We start from the raw sequence: 19,813 nt of genomic DNA on the forward strand, positions 1-19,813 counted from the left end.
ATTCGCGTAGTTAATGCTTTCCGCATGAGTTTAGACGCTCGCTACGACAACCGTAGCATGTCCTCGGTCCATAGTTACCACTCCCTACAAAATGCTAGGATGGCGAACAAAAAGGCGGCTCTTGCTCATGACACCAGCATGGACCCACACCATAACGACCGTCAGTCGGAAACACAGTTCTGACCTCTGACCTCGTCGCAACGGAGGTTAGCACCCCTTCACAATTCTCTCAAAGGATGTGCAGGAGGAAAACTAGCAATGGGAAAATGAAGCAAACGTTTCCACAGTTCTGTAGCTTTTATTGGGACCTCAGTGGGAGGAGAAGTGATTTGTGTTTGAGGCCATGTGGGAGGCAGCAGTTTGGGTTTTGTGAGAAGAGAAATAGGACAGCAGCCAGGACCAGAGAGTGGTGTGGGATGGACAGTGCACAGCAAGGAAAAGTCAAAAGATAAGACTTTCACAAGCAGACTTGGCATAACAGTGGTCGTGGGTGAGATTGGTTGAAGACTTTCACAAGCAGACTTGGCATAACAGTGGTCGTGGGTGAGATTGGTTGAAGACTTTCACAAGCAGACTTGGCATAACAGTGGTCGTGGGTGAGATTGGTTGAAGACTTTCACAAGCAGACTTGGCATAACAGTGGTCGTGGGTGAGATTGGTTGGGCTGCTGCAGGCAATGCCAGGGAAGGCTCCTGTTGCCATTTTAAGTACTAGCTGGGAGGCATCATTGACATTGATTAACTGTAGAGAAAAGACATGTTGCTTCCACACTCGAAAGAAACAATAAGGGAGACCTAGAGTGTGTGTTGCTTGCACGATACAGTATCATACCATACCCAACCCATGTATTTATTACCGCCACTACCACCACCACCTCCTCCACCTTCACCACCACCACCACAACCACCACCACCCTGTTGTGTGCTAATCGCTGCCGCACCTTCCTTGTGGCTGTCCTGAGGGCTAGGCAGACAATTCGACATGCAAGCAAGTCAGCGAGTTACCAACTTCATCTCTATCTACCTGCCACATGTGCAACTATGTCCCTCCTCCTCCTCCTCCACCACAACCACAACCACCACCACTACTGTTACAAGCAGCACAGCATTGTCTGAGCACACTTTGCAGCAGCTGAAGCAATCTGTTGTGGATATTGTGGAAAGTGTGTGTGTGTGTATGTGTGTGAGTGTAAGTGTGTGTGTGTTCAAGTAAGAGTGCATGTGTGCAAGAAGGGTAAGGTCTGTGGGTTATGATGTGAGTAAGTGGATGTGTATGTAGTACTGTGCTGCACTAGTATGGCCACTCAAACACTTTGGTAGGCTCCTTTTTATCGGTAAGACCTTGCTAGAACTTACATTAACCAATTAGTCTGAAGTTTGAAATTACCCTTTTCGCGCAACAGAGTGAACTGGCATTTTTCAGTAACTGGGATTCGTTGGATGTTCCTTCGGTCTTTGTACCTAATTGCAGATGTCCTTGACCTTTTTACCCGTTCGGAGCTCAAATACAAATGCACAGTTTGTAGCATTGACCTGGCTGCTTAAGTAAGGTTTCACTGGCTTGTATGAATATTTCCGTGTGATATGATTCAAAATATTTCTTGAGAATTTAAAGCTTTAATACTATAACTGTATGATACTGTTTCCTTTCTTTTTATCTGTTAAAACATTTTGTTAATCCCCATCTTTCATTTTCATACTGGAGATAAAGATTCTTTTTGTAACTTGTGTATCACATCGAAATAGCACATAGTTCAGGGTTCTCTCAATAAAAAAAAAATTTCTGTATGAATATTAATGCACTGTCTCCTTCCTCTGTAAGTTTGACTAATTTAGTTTCCGTCGAATAGGGCTGTTCTAAAGCTCTAATGTGTAAATACAAATAGGAATTTCTCGTTTTTGCGTGTTAAATAGAAATGTGTTGAAAAACAAAGAAACCTGAGTGTTAGGGTATTAGTGTTAGTCCAGAGTGTATCTTGCAGAAATGACTTTCTCCCCCAGCATTCCCCTTCACACCCCCCGCGGGTTAGGGGGAGTCCCATATTGGTTGGGACGAGAAAGAATTTACCCGATGCTACCCAGCATGTCGTAAGAGGCGACTAACGGTTCTGTTTCTCCTTTTACCCTTGTTAAGTGTTTCTTGTATAGAATATAGTCAATGTTTGTAAAGATTTTAGTCAAGCAGTATGTAAGAAATGTTAAGTCCTTTGTACTGGAAACTTGCATTCTCCCAGTAAGGTCATATATTGTACTACGTTGCAAGCCCCTGGAGCAATTTTTTGATTAGTGCTTTTGTGAACAAGAAACAATTAACAAGTGGCTCTATCCCATCTCCCCCCTTTCCCCTATCCCATCTCCCCCCTTTCCCCTATCCCATCTCCCCCCTTTCCCCGTCGCGATATAACCTTGAATGGTTGAAAACGACGTTAAACACCAAATAAAGAAAGAAATTCCCCTTCACTTTACCCCATTGATAGTGGTGGATGTCTGTGGCACAGAGACTTTGAACATTCAACTGGGTTGAGTAGTCTGTTGGGACACCATTCTCTTGCCTCTGGTACTCTATATTATTTGTGTAGGTCCAGCTTGCTTGCTTCTGTAAATACCAACTGAAAAATGTTGAGCGCGCGATTGTGCTCCTCTGTAGAGTAGCCCCCTTCCATACAATTCCCAACTTTTACAAGCAGTGGGCTCAATATTTTAATTTTTTAATTTTTAAAATTTTTATTTGGTGGGTTGCATTTTCACTTACATAAATTGAATGAAGTATGACGAGAAGAAAAGGTTGAATGCCCATACTTGCAGCCACTCATTACAGTGCTACAGTTGAAGTGAGAGAGAGAGCGCGCAGAGAAAAAGAGAGAAACAATGTGGTGTTGTTCTTGACGCATTTGTCTTGTGTGTTGAGTGACGCATGTCCTGTTGGTATGTGCCAGCTTGCTCACGAATGCTACTCTTATGTTTTACCTTTTTTCTATTTGGTACATTCCTTTTCTTTTTAATATCATTGTTGATTTTTGCCACTGTGAGCTTTCCAGAAGAAATTTTATAAACAGTTCAGGAAAAGCTTTGACGTTTCTAAAAGTTTGGGTTTATCATTTTTGTCTTTAAAAACCATTTTACATGTATGATATGTAAAGTTTCATTCTTGTCTTGCCTTGGTTTGTGTGGACGTTTCCTTAACAATAATGATATATGAAATAATCATGTATTTATTTGTGTATTTGTATGTGTAACACCGAACATGTACCAATGATTCATCAGTGAGGGAGGATTTTTGATTTTTTTTTTTTAAGGAGATATTGGTGTTGTACAGTAGATAGATCATCATAGCAATGTCACGTCAGATTTGTTTTGATGACATTGTTTTCACACTCCATCTCATTAATTGAACAGATGTGTAAAAACGCTGCGCTTCAGACTGATGAGGCACAATTTTATCTCATTTTTTCGAACTGCAATTCCTCTTATGTTAAATGCTTAGGAGGAAAATCAAGACATGTATATTTATATGCATGGTGTGTAGATGTTTTGATGATGTAATCAGTACTCCCTGCGTTTACAGTTTGGGAGGCGAATGTTTCCACTGTTAGACAGACCACAATGATGTTTTTTCCCTCCAAGCTTCCATTATAGTCTGAATCATTATATGTTAGGCAGTAGTGTGGAAGTATACTGTGTTATCATGAGCTAGTGTCAATAAAACACCTGTGATCAGCTGCCTAACAGTCCTCTGGTACAAGCTTTGAGTGCATCAGTCTGTCGGCTTTTGTAATCTTTACCCATAAACAAGATTCCTGCCTGATCCAATAGCTGAGAAATATCATGCAACTTGAGTCGGAAGCTACCATAAATTATAGACTCAAAAAGTGTTTTTAATCCAAGGCCATTTTTGCCAGTTTGGCTGTTGTTTCTGAAGTTCAAAAGTGTAGAACCTAGTATACATTGGAGATTTATTGGCATGAAGTAATGCGAGACTATTTTTTTTCAACTGCCATAGTGCATTCTCTCCTCAGCTGAGTTTTTTCGTTGAAAGTGTTAGCGGATCAGGCGTTGGAGGTGCAGGGGTGGGGGTGGGGGTTGAACACGTATTTCAGGGTGGATGAATATATTTTAAAAAGAAAAGTTAAAAACATTTTTAAACCTATGCCCTCTTTGATTTCTTTATTGCATTTTTACTGCCACTTTTTCGTTGATAAAAGGACTTGCCTAGGGTGATGCCTGCTGAGTTTGTACTGTTTCTTTCTATAATTGGTCTTATTTTCTCTGTTACTTTATATATCAAAAATTAAAAAATAGTTTTCTGAAGCACACAATACATTTTTGTCTTTGAAAGGGAAGAAAGTTTGTTCAGTCAAGTTTATGAGTCAGAATGCAGATCAACTTAGGAGTTCAACAAGGCCTGATTTGTGGAAGTAATTTCCCATCTAATGAGCAATATGCCTTGTATTTTTAAGCTGACCAGGTAGATTAAGCCATCTTATCCCATGACCTGTCTCTGTTAGCTGAGGAGGTGATTATTCTGAATAATCCATCACAACCATATGGATAACCCATCACAACCGAGTTTCGATCTCAACTGTCATTGGTCATTGTCTTTGATTTCAGAGTACAATTGAATAAATTATAGAGGTCATCTGCATATTCAGAGTTTACAGATGGACTACTTTTTTCAACATACGACTGAAATATTTTGTGGTGTCAAAGTCAATATCATATAGGTACAGGCCTACATGTGTCAATATTGAGAAAATAAAGAATACTTCATACGATACGCACATTCTGCATGGATTTAAAGAGCGGAGTCGAGATATTTCGCTGCCTGAAGCGACTGCATGGTCAAAGGCATGTTCAACGAGTATCGCGAGTGGGATCAAGGGACGATACTACCTAATTTTTACTCAGACAGCCATCTACACAGAACCGTGAGAGGGAGAGGGAAAGAGAGAGAGCAATCAAAACACAACCCAGTCACCTGGTAGTTCGAAAACTCAATCTGAAACTGACATTGATTGTCGAAGGCATGCCTGCGGTGCATAACTCTGGAAAAGTTGTCGTAGCTGGGAACCCGTTCAGATCCATTCCAACACCAAAAAAATGTATCAGAAGAGTCACCATGAAGTCAAATCAAAGGTTAGGTTTTCTCATTTGGTTATTTGCTTTGGCTTTAAGTGTATTGCTTCGATTGATAGCTGAATCTGCTTGCAACCGTGCTGTAAGACTGTTCGAACTGTCGTCTGCTAGACGGGCTTGTGTGAATCCGAGTCGAGTCAACTGCGGGGTTCAGCGACAAATGAGGGAGTGGCATCAAAATGAAAAGAAGAAGACGAAAAGAAGTTGGAGATACAGTTAAGATATATGGGGAAGAGAAGAGGATGTGAGGTGTTAGATGTATCCAACCTTAGGTGTTCAAACTCAAGACCGGGACAAAGTAGAAAGCGATGTACCGCGACCGACTCTCAGTGCCGACATACAACTTCCAAGCTTTATTGCTTAACGTCTACAACAGGTGAAGTATTGAAGCTTTGGCTCACCTAAACCCGACGACTGAATATGTAAGTGATCCACGTGTGAAAACCGAAACAGAACGGCGCGATGACAGCCAACATTTCTATCCCCGACTGACAAACAGTAACACTGCATGCGAACTGATTTGGGTCAACGATCAAACCAGCACGGCCCAAACTGAATTTGTTGCGCTGCCATTATTGTGCGCAATTCTGGTAAAAATATAAACCCGGTATGCCGAATTGAGTATAACGAAATCCGATGTCAAATATACACAGGGATATTTTAAAATGACTTTCAAAATGTAGAAGCAGATAGCAGACCTTTTTATAAGCAATATGAATGACTGAATGTCCACATACAAGTCGAATGACGCCGTCCGTTATGCTGACAAATGGGAACTAGCTTTGCGCATGAATTCATTGACATGAATTTTGACTGCGGAGGCTTTTGGCAAGCTGAAAACAGGCACGGGCAGGTTTTAGTGGAAAAAGTAAGTGTTTTTAATGAAAACGTCGGAGTAATGGGATAAATAACTTACACACCTCGTCCTGAATATCTTGCATATTTTCCTGAGGGTCGATTTTCAGGTATTACAGAGCCTTTGTGTTCTAGCATGTTTAGTCAGAGTTTAGAGGGAGAAGAGGCATGTGCATAAGGTTAAGGCACACACAAAAATAGTCTGTTTACGGTATCCCGACCGACCCTATTTTTTCGCGCAACCCTAGACTTTTTTTCGGCATTTGGGAAAAAAATAATAAAAAACAAATAAATTTAAAAAAAGTCTTTGTTTTTTGGCAAAATAACTTAAAAATATGTTTTTGGGGAGAGAAAAAAAAGAAAAAAGAAAAAAAAAATCCCGACCTACTGACCCTATTTTTTTGTTGCCTATGTTACCGTAAACAGACTAATTTTATTTTTTTTGCCTAATGAGGAATGAACATAAGAAAGGAAGTCTTTCCCCGTCCTACATGGATTGATTGAAAAATAGCTCAAGACTGCAGAGGTTTGTTGACTGAGAGCTTCTCTCAGTTGTCTGTAGCAAATTTAGCAGATATTGATATTATAAGCCTTGTACACATAACCTACTGTGTTACCTCTGTTACCGTTCATCATCATCAAAATATTTTTTCACCAACAACAATTGTATTTGTATGTGTGTTTATCATTTGAAGGTTCGTAATGATCAGTTCAGAAAAATATTGACATTGGATGCCGTCTTAAACTTATTACATGTATCAATGTTATCATTTTCTCGTTTTAGTCCTGGATAAGGAGAATAAAGGCATTTCTCACATTTTCAACAGATTTTTTTTTCTTGAAAAATATCCGTTCTAATCTTGTCATTTTTGTTCTCAGCGTTTTTCTGAGTTTATATTACTTTGCCCTTATGAAGAAACTTTATCAGTGTGGATTGATAGTATAATGTACATTGTATCAGTGCGTCTAAGGTCTCAGGCAGACTACAAAAAGTTAAGAACTTTCTGCCCCATCAAAATCAACAAACTATTCCCTTTGATCCTTTGAACGTTTTTCAGATCGATTTCGTATGCGTGTGAACTTATCACATAGATGATAGAGGCATATCGATAGTAAATTATTTTGTTTGAACAGAAAATACTGAATTTGAAGTTGATCACTTCTGCTGTGGGCTCTGCATGTGTATGATAAGGTTTTACTTTTTGTCTGTATCAAAATTAAAAACACTAGCAGTATATTCTGTAAAGTCTTCTTTGATCTGTTTTATGCATTCTTTGCAAATTTGAGGGTAAACTGGACAGTGCAATGAACCTTTTTTCAGTTGATATCAAGTAAGTCATGTGATGACAGAGTGTACTCTCTGCAGCTGTATATCTTTTTCCATGCTAATTGTTCGCTCATTGGCCTCGTTGTAAATTTTCTTCTGCTATCATCATTAGTATGTTGCAGAGCATTTCTCTTTGTGTAACATGTGGTTCGTGTGTAGGAGAATTGAACTACAGCAAATTCTGGCGAAGAGAATGTTGTGTACCTCATTTTGAAGTATAACTTGCTGTACTCTACCAGTGACCAATTGCTTATCCTCTAAAGTGCATTCCAGGGACAGACACCCTTACTAGGTTTATTTTAGCAAGTCTCAAGACATCTGAGAAGAGAAAATTGGGAGGTTTATTAGTTATGTCCACTATCTCATACTTTTCATTGTACAAATAGTCATTCCGTATCATATGGGTTTGCTTATAAGGATGGGTGTGCTGACTAAGGCAAGCTCATGTTTTGTACATTAGACCAGTTTCAGCTTGGTTATTTTTATTTTTTTTTTCTTCTTCTTTCTTTCTCAGGATGAGATTGTCATGGACAAATTTTCACGGTACATGTATCTAAAAATGTTTTTTTTTTGATACAGCAAGCCCTCATCACTTTTTATGTGTGTTGTATAAAGAGTAAGTGTTGACTGAGTTCTTTGTCTTGACTTTTTTCCTTAAAGGTGAAGGTGTTGAAAACGAGCAAGTGAAGCAATTAAAGTTAAAGAACTATCAGTTATGTAGTTTGTTTCTGTTCCAGAACATCAAAAACGTGTAGAATGTATGCAACCTTTCTTTTTAAGGAAGCAACAAAAAGTGGACCAATTTGTTTATGTATTGACTGTATTGAAAAGGCATTCCTCTCTCTCTAACACACACATCACACACAAACATCACACACACACAAACATCACACAGCTCCCAACCTTCCAGGCTTGGTTGTTTGGCACTGCTTACCTGTTACTTTCCACTGGTGATCAGAGCCGACTTTTACCTTCTCTTGTGGTGATCAATCAGACTATTAGATTACCCGAACGACTGTGTGTGTTGAGTTTAATGCATGATCCTAATGCCTGTGCATGTAGCAAAACATTACTGTAATAGTCATCATTCCAGCTACTTGTCATCATTACCGTTAGTAAACAATGTCATGGAGAGAAATTACAGATGAGCTTGATGGCTGCCCAATCGTGTTTTGTCTCTTTTGTCCATGTACTAATTTTTTTAACTGTGTTTTGTTATAGATTTTAGCAGTGCAGTTGCTGTCATGTTCCTTTTTTTATTTATCAATGGATGTATTTGTACTAGGTACAACATGATTGATACATATAAGACGATGCCCTTTCCGTGAAGGATTTGTTTAGTAAACTCTCCATCGCTTCTCCAGACTTTTCTTTGCCATTAATCCACACAGTATACCATGTAATTACTTCCCCTCATTTTGTTCCTTTTTAAGAAACGAAAGATTCTTCAACTTAAACTGTTCCTTGCTATGATTCATGGTTTTTATGAATAAAACTTTAAAAATGTTACTCTGTGTGTGTGCGTGTGTGTTTGGGTGTGTGTGTGTTGGTGTTGTTTGTGCGTGTGCATGCATGCGCAAGATACAAGCAAGAAAGAGTGAGAAAGCGCAATGTGCTTTTTGGTGCGGTTGACATGAGCTCAAGTGTACGGCTGTAAGCAGCAGCGGATTCACATTCATCAGTAAAATAAGCACTCGATCAAGTGCGTATGTACATTGAATAAGAATGAGATTGGTCATGCAAGTTGACTTGCATTTAAAACCAGCCTGTTTGAAGAGAACAGATGACTTGGGTACACATAGGTATGTGACAACGGTTTTATTCATTTCATTGACAAGAACTCAAAATATTACCTCTAGCAATGAAATTGTTTTCACTGGTGAAAAATATAGCCTGGAGATATGTATATACTTGGGAAAGGCTTACACTATTTTCACATGTATTGGGACAATAGGTAGTATTCTCAAATAATAAACAAGGGTGTACTGGGTTAGCTTTTACTTTAAAAAAATACTTTTAACTAACCCAGTTGTTTTCCTAACTGCTTGTGTTTTGCTTTTGACTAGCAGACTAAGAAGTTGCTTTGTGAATTTTCTTGGTGTGTCTTTGCTGTGCGCATTTTCTGCACTTTTGCATTGTGGGCATAGCGTTGCATTATGGGCCTCAGAGTGCATTACCTGTTGTTAGCATTGTGAGTTGTACTGGTGCATAAAGATGGTGTGCTTGGTTGGTACTGTACTGCTATCGTAATGTCGCATCACGTTGTGGTGAAACTGATCCATTGTAATTATCTTCTTCTTCTGCGTTCGTGGGCTGAAACTCCCACGTACACTCGTGTTTTTTGCACGAGTGAAATTTTACGTGTATGACCGTTTTTTACCCCGCCATTTAGGCAGCCATACGCCGTTTTCGGAGGAAGCATGCTGGGTATTTTCGTGTTTCTATAACCCACCGAACTCTGACATGGATTACAGGATTTTTTCGTGCGCACTTGGTCTTGTGCTTGCGTGTACACACGGGGGTGTTCGGACACCGAGGAGAGTCTGCACACAAAGTTGACTCTGAGAAATAAATCTCTCACCGAACGTGGGGACGAACTCACGCTGACAGCGGCCAACTGGATACAAATCCAGCGCGCTACCGACTGAGCTACATCCCCGCCCCATCCACTGTAATTAGAAGACCTTGTCATCAGACTGACTTTTCCTTGTCTTATTCTCCACTTTTCATTTGTCTTACATGGCTTCCAAAGACATATAACCACGGTTTCAGCCAAAATTTGCCAATGCTTATCCGTCTTTGCTCTGATATTTTGGATGATGTCAGATTTTCGCATGGTTGATAAAGTTAAGTTAGGGGCCAAACCTTCTACCTTGCCAATGTTATATTTAATGGTGTTCAGGATTGATTTATCTCGGCTCTTTCAAAACCTTCCAACTCTCTCTCTCTCTGCTTTTTTCTTCTTCTCTTTCTTTCTTCTTCTTTTTTTTCCCGTAAAGCTATTCTTTAGTGAAGGCTTTTCGTAAAGCTATTCTTTAGTGAAGGCTTTTCGTAAAGCTATTCTTTAGTGAAGGCTTTTCGTAAAGCTATTCTTTAGTGAAGGCTTTTCGTAAAGCTATTCTTTAGTGAAGGCTTTTCGTAAAGCTATTCTTTAGTGAAGGCTTTTCGTAAAGCTATTCTTTAGTGAAGGCTTTTCGTAAAGCTATTCTTTAGTGAAGGCTTTTCGTACAGCTATTCTTTAGTGAAGGCTTTTCGTAAAGCTATTCTTTAGTGAAGGCTTTTCGCATGTGACACACAAGAAGTTGAAGAAGATAGCCAGGTCAGAAAAGTTATAACAAAAATTATAACAAAATAAAAATTCTGCGCTTATTCCAGAGTGTTTTTGACAAAATGTAAAGGGGGAGAAAAAATGGGGAATGATGGGGGGGGGGGGGGGGGGGGGGGGGGGGGGGGTGTTGTAAATGTGTAGTTTTTGATTAAAAGAGGATATGCTGTCAAAATTAGTTAATATTAGATTTCTGGGCATTTTCAAGGAAGCGGCTTCTTTATTTCAGAGTAAGAAGTTGTGAGTTTTTAGCCTGTGGTGGATCAGTTTACATACGTGTTGGCAAATAACAACCATTTTCGTACACTGCACTGTGTGGTGGATATTCAGTGGCGTTGTTTATGGCACAACCATGTTTGGTCTCCTTCATCCTTTCTTCCATGCCCTGTACATGTGCTACATCACACTCACTTTCTTTGACTGTTGCTCTTTCATCATGTCAGTACCTTACCGTGTTGCACTGTTAAGATCAAGTACTGGTCAGTATTTAAACATCAAGGAGTTCAAGTGTTTTGACATTTGCAATGGCCCCACCCTCAGCAAACCATTTGCATGCTTATTTGGGTTTTTTCCCCTGTAAAAAAAAAAAAAAAAAAGACTAGAATTGATTTAAGTTGCATGCCCTTGAGATAAGGGATGGGTGTATTTACTTTTTTTCCAATTGCGTGTGGTTTTTGCTTTGAATGGTTTGGTTGCTTGCTTGCTTGCTTGCTTAACTTTTGATTGCAGATTTTCTAAGTTCCCTGCATGCTGTTGTTATGTTACTTTGATTTCATCTGTAAAAATAATGTCTGCTGGCAGCTGCTTTCTTCTGTCACTGAATGTATCATTTATGATTGGATATTTCTTCTTGTCACCGCTAAACCTTGAGGTTAGGTGCAAGATGTAACAGTTGCTGATTGTTCTGCCTTTTCATGCCTAAAAAAAAATAGGTGTGGTTACGGTAACCCGACCTACCCTATTTTTAGGGGCCGACCCTATAACTTTTTATTACATTTGTAAAAAAAAAAAAAATAAAAAAAAAGACCCCGAGTGCTGAAAACGCAATGAAAGCGAAAGCGCTCGAGTCGCACACTTATTTCCCTGTCAAGTAGGTTTAATTTGTACACATTAGAAAAAACAAGTTTTAAAAAAAAAGTGATTGCCTACCTTCCTACCCTATTTTTTTGGACTATGTTACCGTAACCACACCTATTTTTTTGTTTGGTCTAATCTTGTTTTCCCCCACTCAGATCTTTAGTGGGTGAAAACTGTGCAGCTGACTTTGAAACAACAAATTCTGAAATAAAAACGAATGTAGATTTAACTTTAACTCTTCTTTACTTGTTTGTATATCTTGTGGAGAAAGAACAAGCTATTGAATATTATTTGAACAGGAATCATGGAGGCCTTTTTTTTAGGGGAACAAGAACTTTTTAAGCAAATCTCTCTATATAACATTGTATTTGTTTTGTAAATAAAACAGTGTAGTAAACATTGCACTGCAGTCGGTTTTATGAAGCTTACATCTTTAGAATTAAAAGTATTGCCCAAGTCTTATCAGTAGTGGCTTCCTTCTTATTTCATGTATTTAGACAGTAGCTTGTGTAAATATGGATGTTATCCGTCTTTTTTGTTCACCTCTATGTGTTACGTTTCCTCAGTGCTTGTTCTTTGTGTTTGTTTATGTTTACTTTGATTTCATAATGGTTTCTTTGGCAACTGTTCTATTCTGTTCTTTTTCTGTTGGTAATTTGTTCACACACTGTTAATGACCTTTTTCTGTTGGTAATTTTTTCACACACTGTTAATGACCTTTTTCTGTTGGTAATTTGTTAACACACTGTTAATGACCTTGTTATGCTGTGCCCTCACTCCCTCACACACATCCTGAATTTTAATTTTTGACCTTTTCTTTCTGTTTTTCAGATACGTGTTGTAAATGCTTTCCAAATGGACTTAGATTCGCACATGGACAGCTACGATAAGCGTAGTCGGCCCTCAGTGATAAGTCTCCAGTCGTTGCAGGCAGCACGGGGCGGGGTCAGTAAGAAACCCATTCTAGCCAGCTCCCCCGAGGCCGACGAATCGTCCAACTCACCCTGGTTTGGCCGCAGCGAAAGCATACCTTACGCTGACGAATAAAAAGTGCTCCCATCCCCCCCTTGTGAGAAAGACAGTCTCTCGATATACCTCCCTTACCTCCTCCACGCTGCCCGTGTGAGCTCGCCCTCCCCACTCTTCCCAAGGATGGTTTTGACACACGGGGTGCCAGTCTCCACAGTCCCGGGGATGAGGGGGGTGACAAGTTATCAGCAGGCAGGGAGGCAGGCAAGGTTGAAACAGATGGGTACAGTGTCAGAATGTGTTGGCTACAGTTGATGAAGGATGTCTTGTGATCTTGGGACACTCGTTTGGGCATCCTTCCGGTGAGGCAGACGTCTTGGTTTGTGGGACGTGATGCAGGGATGGTGGCGGGGATGTAACCTGTACCCTGCAACTTGCTAAACCTAGCGGGCTGTTTCAGTGAGGGTCACAGTTGATGGACTAGTTGTTATTACTGTAGTCAGACTGAAGTTGTCATCATCTTTTAACACTGTACTGATAAGGATGCATCTTTTATTATGACTAACTTTTTATTGTCCCCCCCCCCCCCCCCCCCCCCCCCATCCTAGCTCCCTGCTTTTCTTCTTCCAATTATTTGGTAGACAACATTCACGCAAAGCAAGGTTCATGCAATCGATCAGTGTGTATTTGTGCTGTTAGTACATCATGCTATTTTCTAAGATGTTTGGATTCTCACCCCAATCATGTTGCCACTTTTCACGGGTTTTCATGTTTCTCCTGAAGTAACTGTGCTTTTGTCTTTCCCTGTCATTGATATGAATTTTACAAATGCTCTCTAGCTGACACCAAATCATTGTAGTACCACAATTCACTTGACTGCTGACTGCTTATGAATATTGTTGTTCCTAAGTTCTTTTTGGGTGAAACTTCAGTCTTTAAGAGTAAACGAAATGTCTGTTTTAGATATGATCTTTAGATGTTTCACAGCAATTGGTCAAGGAGAAATTGTGATACAGAAATCCCTTTCAATGAGATGGAAGCTGTATGCTGGTCTTTCAGTATCAGGGATTAGAAATGACTTGTGGGGGAAAATAACAGACGACATCCGTTCATCAGAGTAGATGAATCAGCTGACTTAAATATGGGATTTTTGCAGTTTAAATGATGAGGTTTTCTGTCCCATTTAGGTAAAAATGTCATGACAAGATTGATAGTGAGAAGAGAAATTCAACACACAAAAACAGTTAGAGCTCTTTCCACATCTTTCCATCATGAACAAATGCACTTCTGTTTTAAAGGAAGAAGCAAAAATCCTTTCTAAAAGTATGAATAATGGGTGAATGTATGATGAATTCTTTTTTGTAAATGAGTTTTATGTGCTTTTCATAACCCATTTTACATCAAAAGACACTCCAACATATGTTTGTTTCAATAATCATGCCAGAAATTGTTACTATGCTGCCGGCTTCACACCACACGCATACATTACCTGTACGGCACCTGACACCCTATCTATCATAAACCTACCTTCTTTACCGGTTGTCATTCCAGAGTGCTTGTTAGGAGCATGATTTTTTTTTTACTGCACATATTTTTTCAATTTGTTAACTGTTCACTTCTTAAAACCTGGTCTGCTGCTGACGACCTACTACTCCATGTCTTCATCTGTAGTATTTGCCCATTTTGAGCAGTGGTTTGAGTGTTGCCGCTGTCCTTTTGCATTGCAGACATTTCTTTACGCTTCTCTGTTTCTCCTCCCTCGCAGTCCCTGTCTGTCTTCCCTGTTTGGCGTTAAGTAGAGATATTCACTGGGAGTTGTTTTCAGTCCAACCCCCTTCCCTGTTGTGCACTTGACACTCACTAGTGTTAGGTCGGTGGAAACTCTCCTCCATAGTCTTGTGTATGCACTTGATGGTCACTGAATTCTGTCCTGGCACTGTACTCAATCAGCTTGCACAACACAACACACATGCTCATGAATTTTCACTCTGACTTCACTACTTGTCCCATTGATGGTGAAAATAGAAAGCAGGGGTAGAGGGGGCTGGGGATGGGCGGGAGTGTTGAGTTTGCACCCAGAGACAGCACAGTCCTGTAAGCCTTTCCTGGAGTGGAGTCATCAGACGATGGATCTTCAGTCGCGCTATCTGCTGGGTCAGCCATGTGCATCTTCGGGCGTTTGGACTGGCATCCAGCAAGACGTTCTTCAGCCACGATCCGGAGGCTCTGCCAGGTGGTGGAGGGTTGCATCTAACCCGGTTCTACAGTGCTTATGGGGCTGGTGATGACACAGAAGTGTAGACAGTCAAAAGACAGGTCTCCTGAGTAACCCACAGATGTGATGAATTTGAACTGTTTAAAAGTACCATCATGGGAAAGTAAAGATTGTTTATCCTCTTGTTTTTAAAGAGAAGGAATTTGCAAAGATAGCCGTGTTCAGCTCAGTGTGTGAGCTGCAAGGATTGTTACTGTTTATGCCATTTGATATCATTTGAGTCTGATGGTCTGATGTTTTTCTGTGCTTGTATGATAATTTTCCCAGCAATTTATTTAACATTTTATGTACAAGTCATGTTCACACCTTCTTTCGAAACCATTTTTGTTCGGAGGCACCTGAATGAAACCAAGGTGAACATAAATTGTTATTTTTAAAGAGCAAGAATGGCACAAAAATGACAAGAGCAAATGATTGTAATGCATGTTGTAATGGTGCAGATAACTGAGCATTTGGTTTGCTTCACACACAAACATCTACAGTACAGTGGCTAGGATGTCGCCATTACAGCTTACACAAGTTGTAGTGGGTGTAGGCATTGTTTTGCCAAGGGGGCTTGGAATAGGAGGGGAGCGTTACTGCATACACGCAGATTGGAATTAAACTGACCTGTTCGGCTCTCACAGTTACAATGATCTCTTCCCATATTTATTGTCCTCATGCCCAACAAATGTTGTTTGAGTTTTGTTCTTATCGATGTACCCTGCTATCATGTTTTGCTTGTTGCCAGTTATATCAAATGTGCGTGTGTGCAGAATGATGCACATTATGTTTCTGAGTTTCACAGGCGATTCCAAAAGGAGAGTGTGTGCCAGAAGGAAAATAAAGTGCGCAACTGGCTACCTGGGTGATAGAGGTTGCAAAATCTGCAGGTTTTTTCATCATGTTTTCATTGCTGTCTTTTCCCTTTTTCTCCATAAATGTGAATTTTTACCATGCCAACATGTTTTAAGTGTTTTCTTTTTCCCTATTTTTGTGATGTAGGATTTCTCAAGGAGTGTTGATCCCTATGTAGTGTAATTAGATGCATGTCTTGTAATAGTGATTTTTAATTCTTTGTTTTTAATTTGTGAGTATCTCACGCCTATGTTCTCTCGGTCCTACCAAACTTTGGCACGACGGGAAGAGTTACCTCAGCCAGATTATCCCCCCTGGCAGTTCCTGTACCACCATGAGTTTCAACGTTTGATTGTTCTTCATTTCTGTTCCGGGCTAAACAGAGCAGTACAGTTTTTGCGTGTGATGTTGCTCTGATTTTGTTGGTTTTTACTGTTTTTCTTTTACCTATTCCCTGAGAGTATATATATAATGTGTTCTGTAGTATTTGGTGAATGATAATCTTGACATGATACAAATTGTTTATTTATATTCTAGGGACTCTTCCCTTTCCATTATGTGGTGGAACTGATGCAGAGTGTGTGTTGTAGTAGAAGCCATTGTTATAATAAAATCTTTCTTTTGTACCACTGGTCTTCTGTGTTTTCTTCATTTAAAAAAGGGATACGACTTGTCTGTCAGCTTTACAAATGTACTACCTCCCTTTGCATCCTTTTAATTCTGTGACAACTCAAAACACTGGGCCTGTTTCACCAAAGATAATGCAGGAAATGGAAGTCATATTCTGGATCCAAGTCTAATTACGCTGCCTCAAACTTTTTTTTTCGAACATGGCAGAAAAATGCCAGAGTATCATGGAAGTTTTGTGTTGTGTCCAACACAAAGCAAGCACTCACTTATGCACTACACGCAAGCACACACACATGCATACACCACACACATAATCCACACACCAACTGCAGCCAACATGCATGCATACAAATGCAAACAAGACATTTTTTTGATACAATAGACTCATCATGAAATTGTTCTTTAACCAACAAACAAGTCCATTTTGGAATCATGTCTGAATATTCCGGAGAAAAACAAACACCTATGAGGCCAAAACCAATCAATTCTGCCAAACTTTGACTTGTGGATTGTATAAAAGAACACCCCACCTGTTTTTCCTTTGCAGCAATTCAAAAGAAACAAAGTGATACGTGTTCTAGCTTGCGTTGACATATTTTTTTAGCTTCCACTGGATGAGTGACAATAAACAATAATGGTAAAGTCATTGTAAGATACTGTAAGTACCATACAAAAAAAATATCAAAATCTTCAGAGTACAGTTCCTGTTTTTAATTCATTCCATTGTATTGTTGAAGAATTGTATGTGTCTTGCTGGAAAGACAGGGTCTGCCTAACTACCTGTTTTCACGATTCAAACCTTCCCGCTGGAGAATATATGGATTCTATGCTGTGAAGATTTCTTTTTTAAAGTGACATTTTTCTATCCTTCCAACCTTGTCCTAAACACACCCCCCCCCCCCCACCACCAATTTTCTATGTCTCAAACATAGTATACTGTAACTTGAACAAAGGAAAAAACACATAAGAACAGCCAGCCCCACCACTCGGCCAGACATGTTTACACAAACATGCATTCACTCTGAAGGTATTCCTTCCTATATGTGACGTGCAACCCAGCAACATTTCCCATACTATAAACATTTTAAAGTGTTACCACTGAAAAGCTGTAGCAGCTGAACTGTGCAACAGGCATCCATCCGATCTGCACAAAAGGCAGAGAGTGCAACTCACAATCTCGCTCCACAGGGAATGAAACAAGAAAACATACAAACACACTTTCTTTCCATTTTCATTATTTTCGTGTTAAGTTATGCAAAACGAGACGGTCAGCAAGTAGGGTGGGTAAAGTGGGCAGACCAATCAATGGATCTCGGAAGGACCGACTCCCCTCGGCACAGCAACTTTCCTGCTCCCCATGAACACTGATGATGCGACGCCACTAGAATCACCATCCTCCCTGACCACCCAAAGTACCAGGGCCACTGTAAGTGTATAACGCTACACACAGCCCGCCACAGATGGTGTCTAGGAGGCCTTGGGTAGGACGTACTTGACGAAGGGCACCTCTACATCCTCGCCATTCACGTCATCACAGCAGATCTCCAACACCAGGGCTCTGACGTGGGGAGGGATCTTCTTCTTCGACACCTTCTTCACCACCTCAGTCATTCTGCACACACCCACAATCAGTTCATATTATCTGAAAATTTGCGCACATACTCCCAAAACCTAAATCAGGAAGAATTTTGGATTTTTTCAAAAAATGTACACTTTTTTGTTAATCCCTGGCAGATTGAGAATGTAGCATCTTAGTTGCTATCTATTTGAAAACTCAGCTCACCCACAACTTTATATACCCCACTTACAGGGATTCAGGGACCTTCAGTGGTGTGGTAGAAAAAATGTACATTCCTGATCTGTGAACCATTTACCTTCTGATACATTGAGTCCTTTAGAAAGTTTGCAAGTGAAACACACTTAATTTAAACATATTTCTCTTTTAATTCAAGCTATGATTCAACAATAATTTTAGAATATAACTCCTGAAATGATGAATTGAAAAGCAGCATCAGAAGACTGTGTATAACATTAGCAAGGGATATAACTCTGGCGGTTTCTGTTTTTGTCTAAACCTTCTTTTATAACCTGACAAGTTAGCCCTTTTGAAGGTGTTTAATTGAAACTTGTTTCTCATTTGGTTCAAGCTATGGTTCAACAATTATTTGAGAATATAGCACCTGCAATGATAAAATCATAATAAGCTACAAGTAAAGATGTGTAGTACAAGGGAGGTGACTTATTTTCTGTGTTTGCTTTGTTTGCATGGCGATTTTTCTTTAATGCAGTAAACATTTGTTTTAAACAAAGACAAAAGTAGGTGATGAAATCAAATACCTTCAAGTTTACGATATTTTTTAATTATGTGCATCTCCAATTTTAAGTTGTTGTTTTTTTTTTTCCAAACAATTTTATTCACATAAATAACAACAATTAACAATATCTCATACAATGAATTAAATACAACTTATCGAGAACAGCAAGCTAACTTTTTTAACGTTTTGTCCTTCGAACACTCACACAAAAATGCTTCTTATCTGTAACTGCCTATTAAAAGTACTTTCCAACGGTAAAAACGAGTTTGTTTTTTGACTCACATGCGAAGCAAAAGTGAGTCTATGTACTCACCCGAGTCGTCCGTCCGTCCGTCCGGAAAACTTTAACGTTGGATATTTCTTGGACACTATTCAGTCTATCAGCACCACATTTGGCAAGATGGTGTATGATGACAAGGCCCCAAAAAACATACATAGCATCTTGACCTTGCTTCAAGGTCAAGGTCGCAGGGGCCATAAATGTTGCCTAAAAAACAGCTATTTTTCACATTTTTCACATTTTCTCTAAGTTTTTGAGATTCAATACCTCACCTATATATGATATATAGGGCAAAGTAAGCCCCATCTTTTGATACCAGTTTGGTTTACCTTGCTTCAAGGTCAAGGTCACAGGAGCTCTTCAAAGTTGGATTGTATACATATTTTGAAGTGACCTTGACTCTGAACTATGGAAGATAACTGTTTCAAACTTAAAAATTATGTGGGGCACATGTTATGCTTTCATCATGAGACACATTTGGTCACATATGATCATGGTCAAGGTCACTTTGACCCTTATGAAATGTGACCAAAATAAGGTAGTGAACCACTAAAAGTGACCATATCTCATGGTAGAAAGAGCCAATAAGCACCATTGTACTTCCTATGTCTTGAATTAACAGCTTTGTGTTGCATGACCTTGGATGACCTTGACCTTGGGTCAAGGTCACATGTATTTTGGTAGGAAAAATGTGTAAAGCAGTTCTTAGTGTATGATGTCATTGCTGTCAAGGTCAAGCATGTGAGTCGTATGGGCTTTGCCCTTCTTGTTTATATATACTAACGCACATC

At 39.6% G+C, this 19,813-nt stretch overlaps 2 protein-coding genes across 10 annotated transcripts in view; one reads left to right on the forward strand and one right to left on the reverse strand.

The window, feature by feature from the left end:
- Positions 1–13,292, forward strand: part of LOC138964957 (plasma membrane calcium-transporting ATPase 2-like) — a 155,305-nt gene extending 142,013 nt beyond the window's left edge. For 7 of the 8 annotated variants that reach the window (XM_070337049.1, XM_070337050.1, XM_070337047.1 and 4 more), the window contains one exon: positions 12,548–13,292. In XM_070337049.1, coding sequence (XP_070193150.1) covers positions 12,548–12,763 — 216 coding nt within the window. In that variant the 3' untranslated portion in view covers positions 12,764–13,292. Of the gene's footprint in view, positions 8,824–12,547 lie in introns of those variants that run through there. The other variant, XM_070337052.1, reaches the window with a different exon arrangement.
- Positions 13,293–15,470: 2,178 nt separating this feature from the next.
- LOC138964958 (ubiquitin-like modifier-activating enzyme 1) overlaps positions 15,471–19,813 on the reverse strand; it is a 42,354-nt gene continuing 38,011 nt past the window's right edge. For both annotated transcript variants that reach the window (XM_070337056.1, XM_070337057.1), the window contains exon 26: positions 15,471–18,039. In XM_070337056.1, coding sequence (XP_070193157.1) covers positions 17,895–18,039 — 145 coding nt within the window. In that variant the 3' untranslated portion in view covers positions 15,471–17,894. The remainder of the gene's footprint in view (positions 18,040–19,813) is intronic.

The sequence above is a fragment of the Littorina saxatilis genome, linkage group LG4, assembly GCF_037325665.1.
Source record: "Littorina saxatilis isolate snail1 linkage group LG4, US_GU_Lsax_2.0, whole genome shotgun sequence".
Classification (NCBI taxonomy): Eukaryota; Metazoa; Mollusca; class Gastropoda; order Littorinimorpha; family Littorinidae; genus Littorina; species Littorina saxatilis.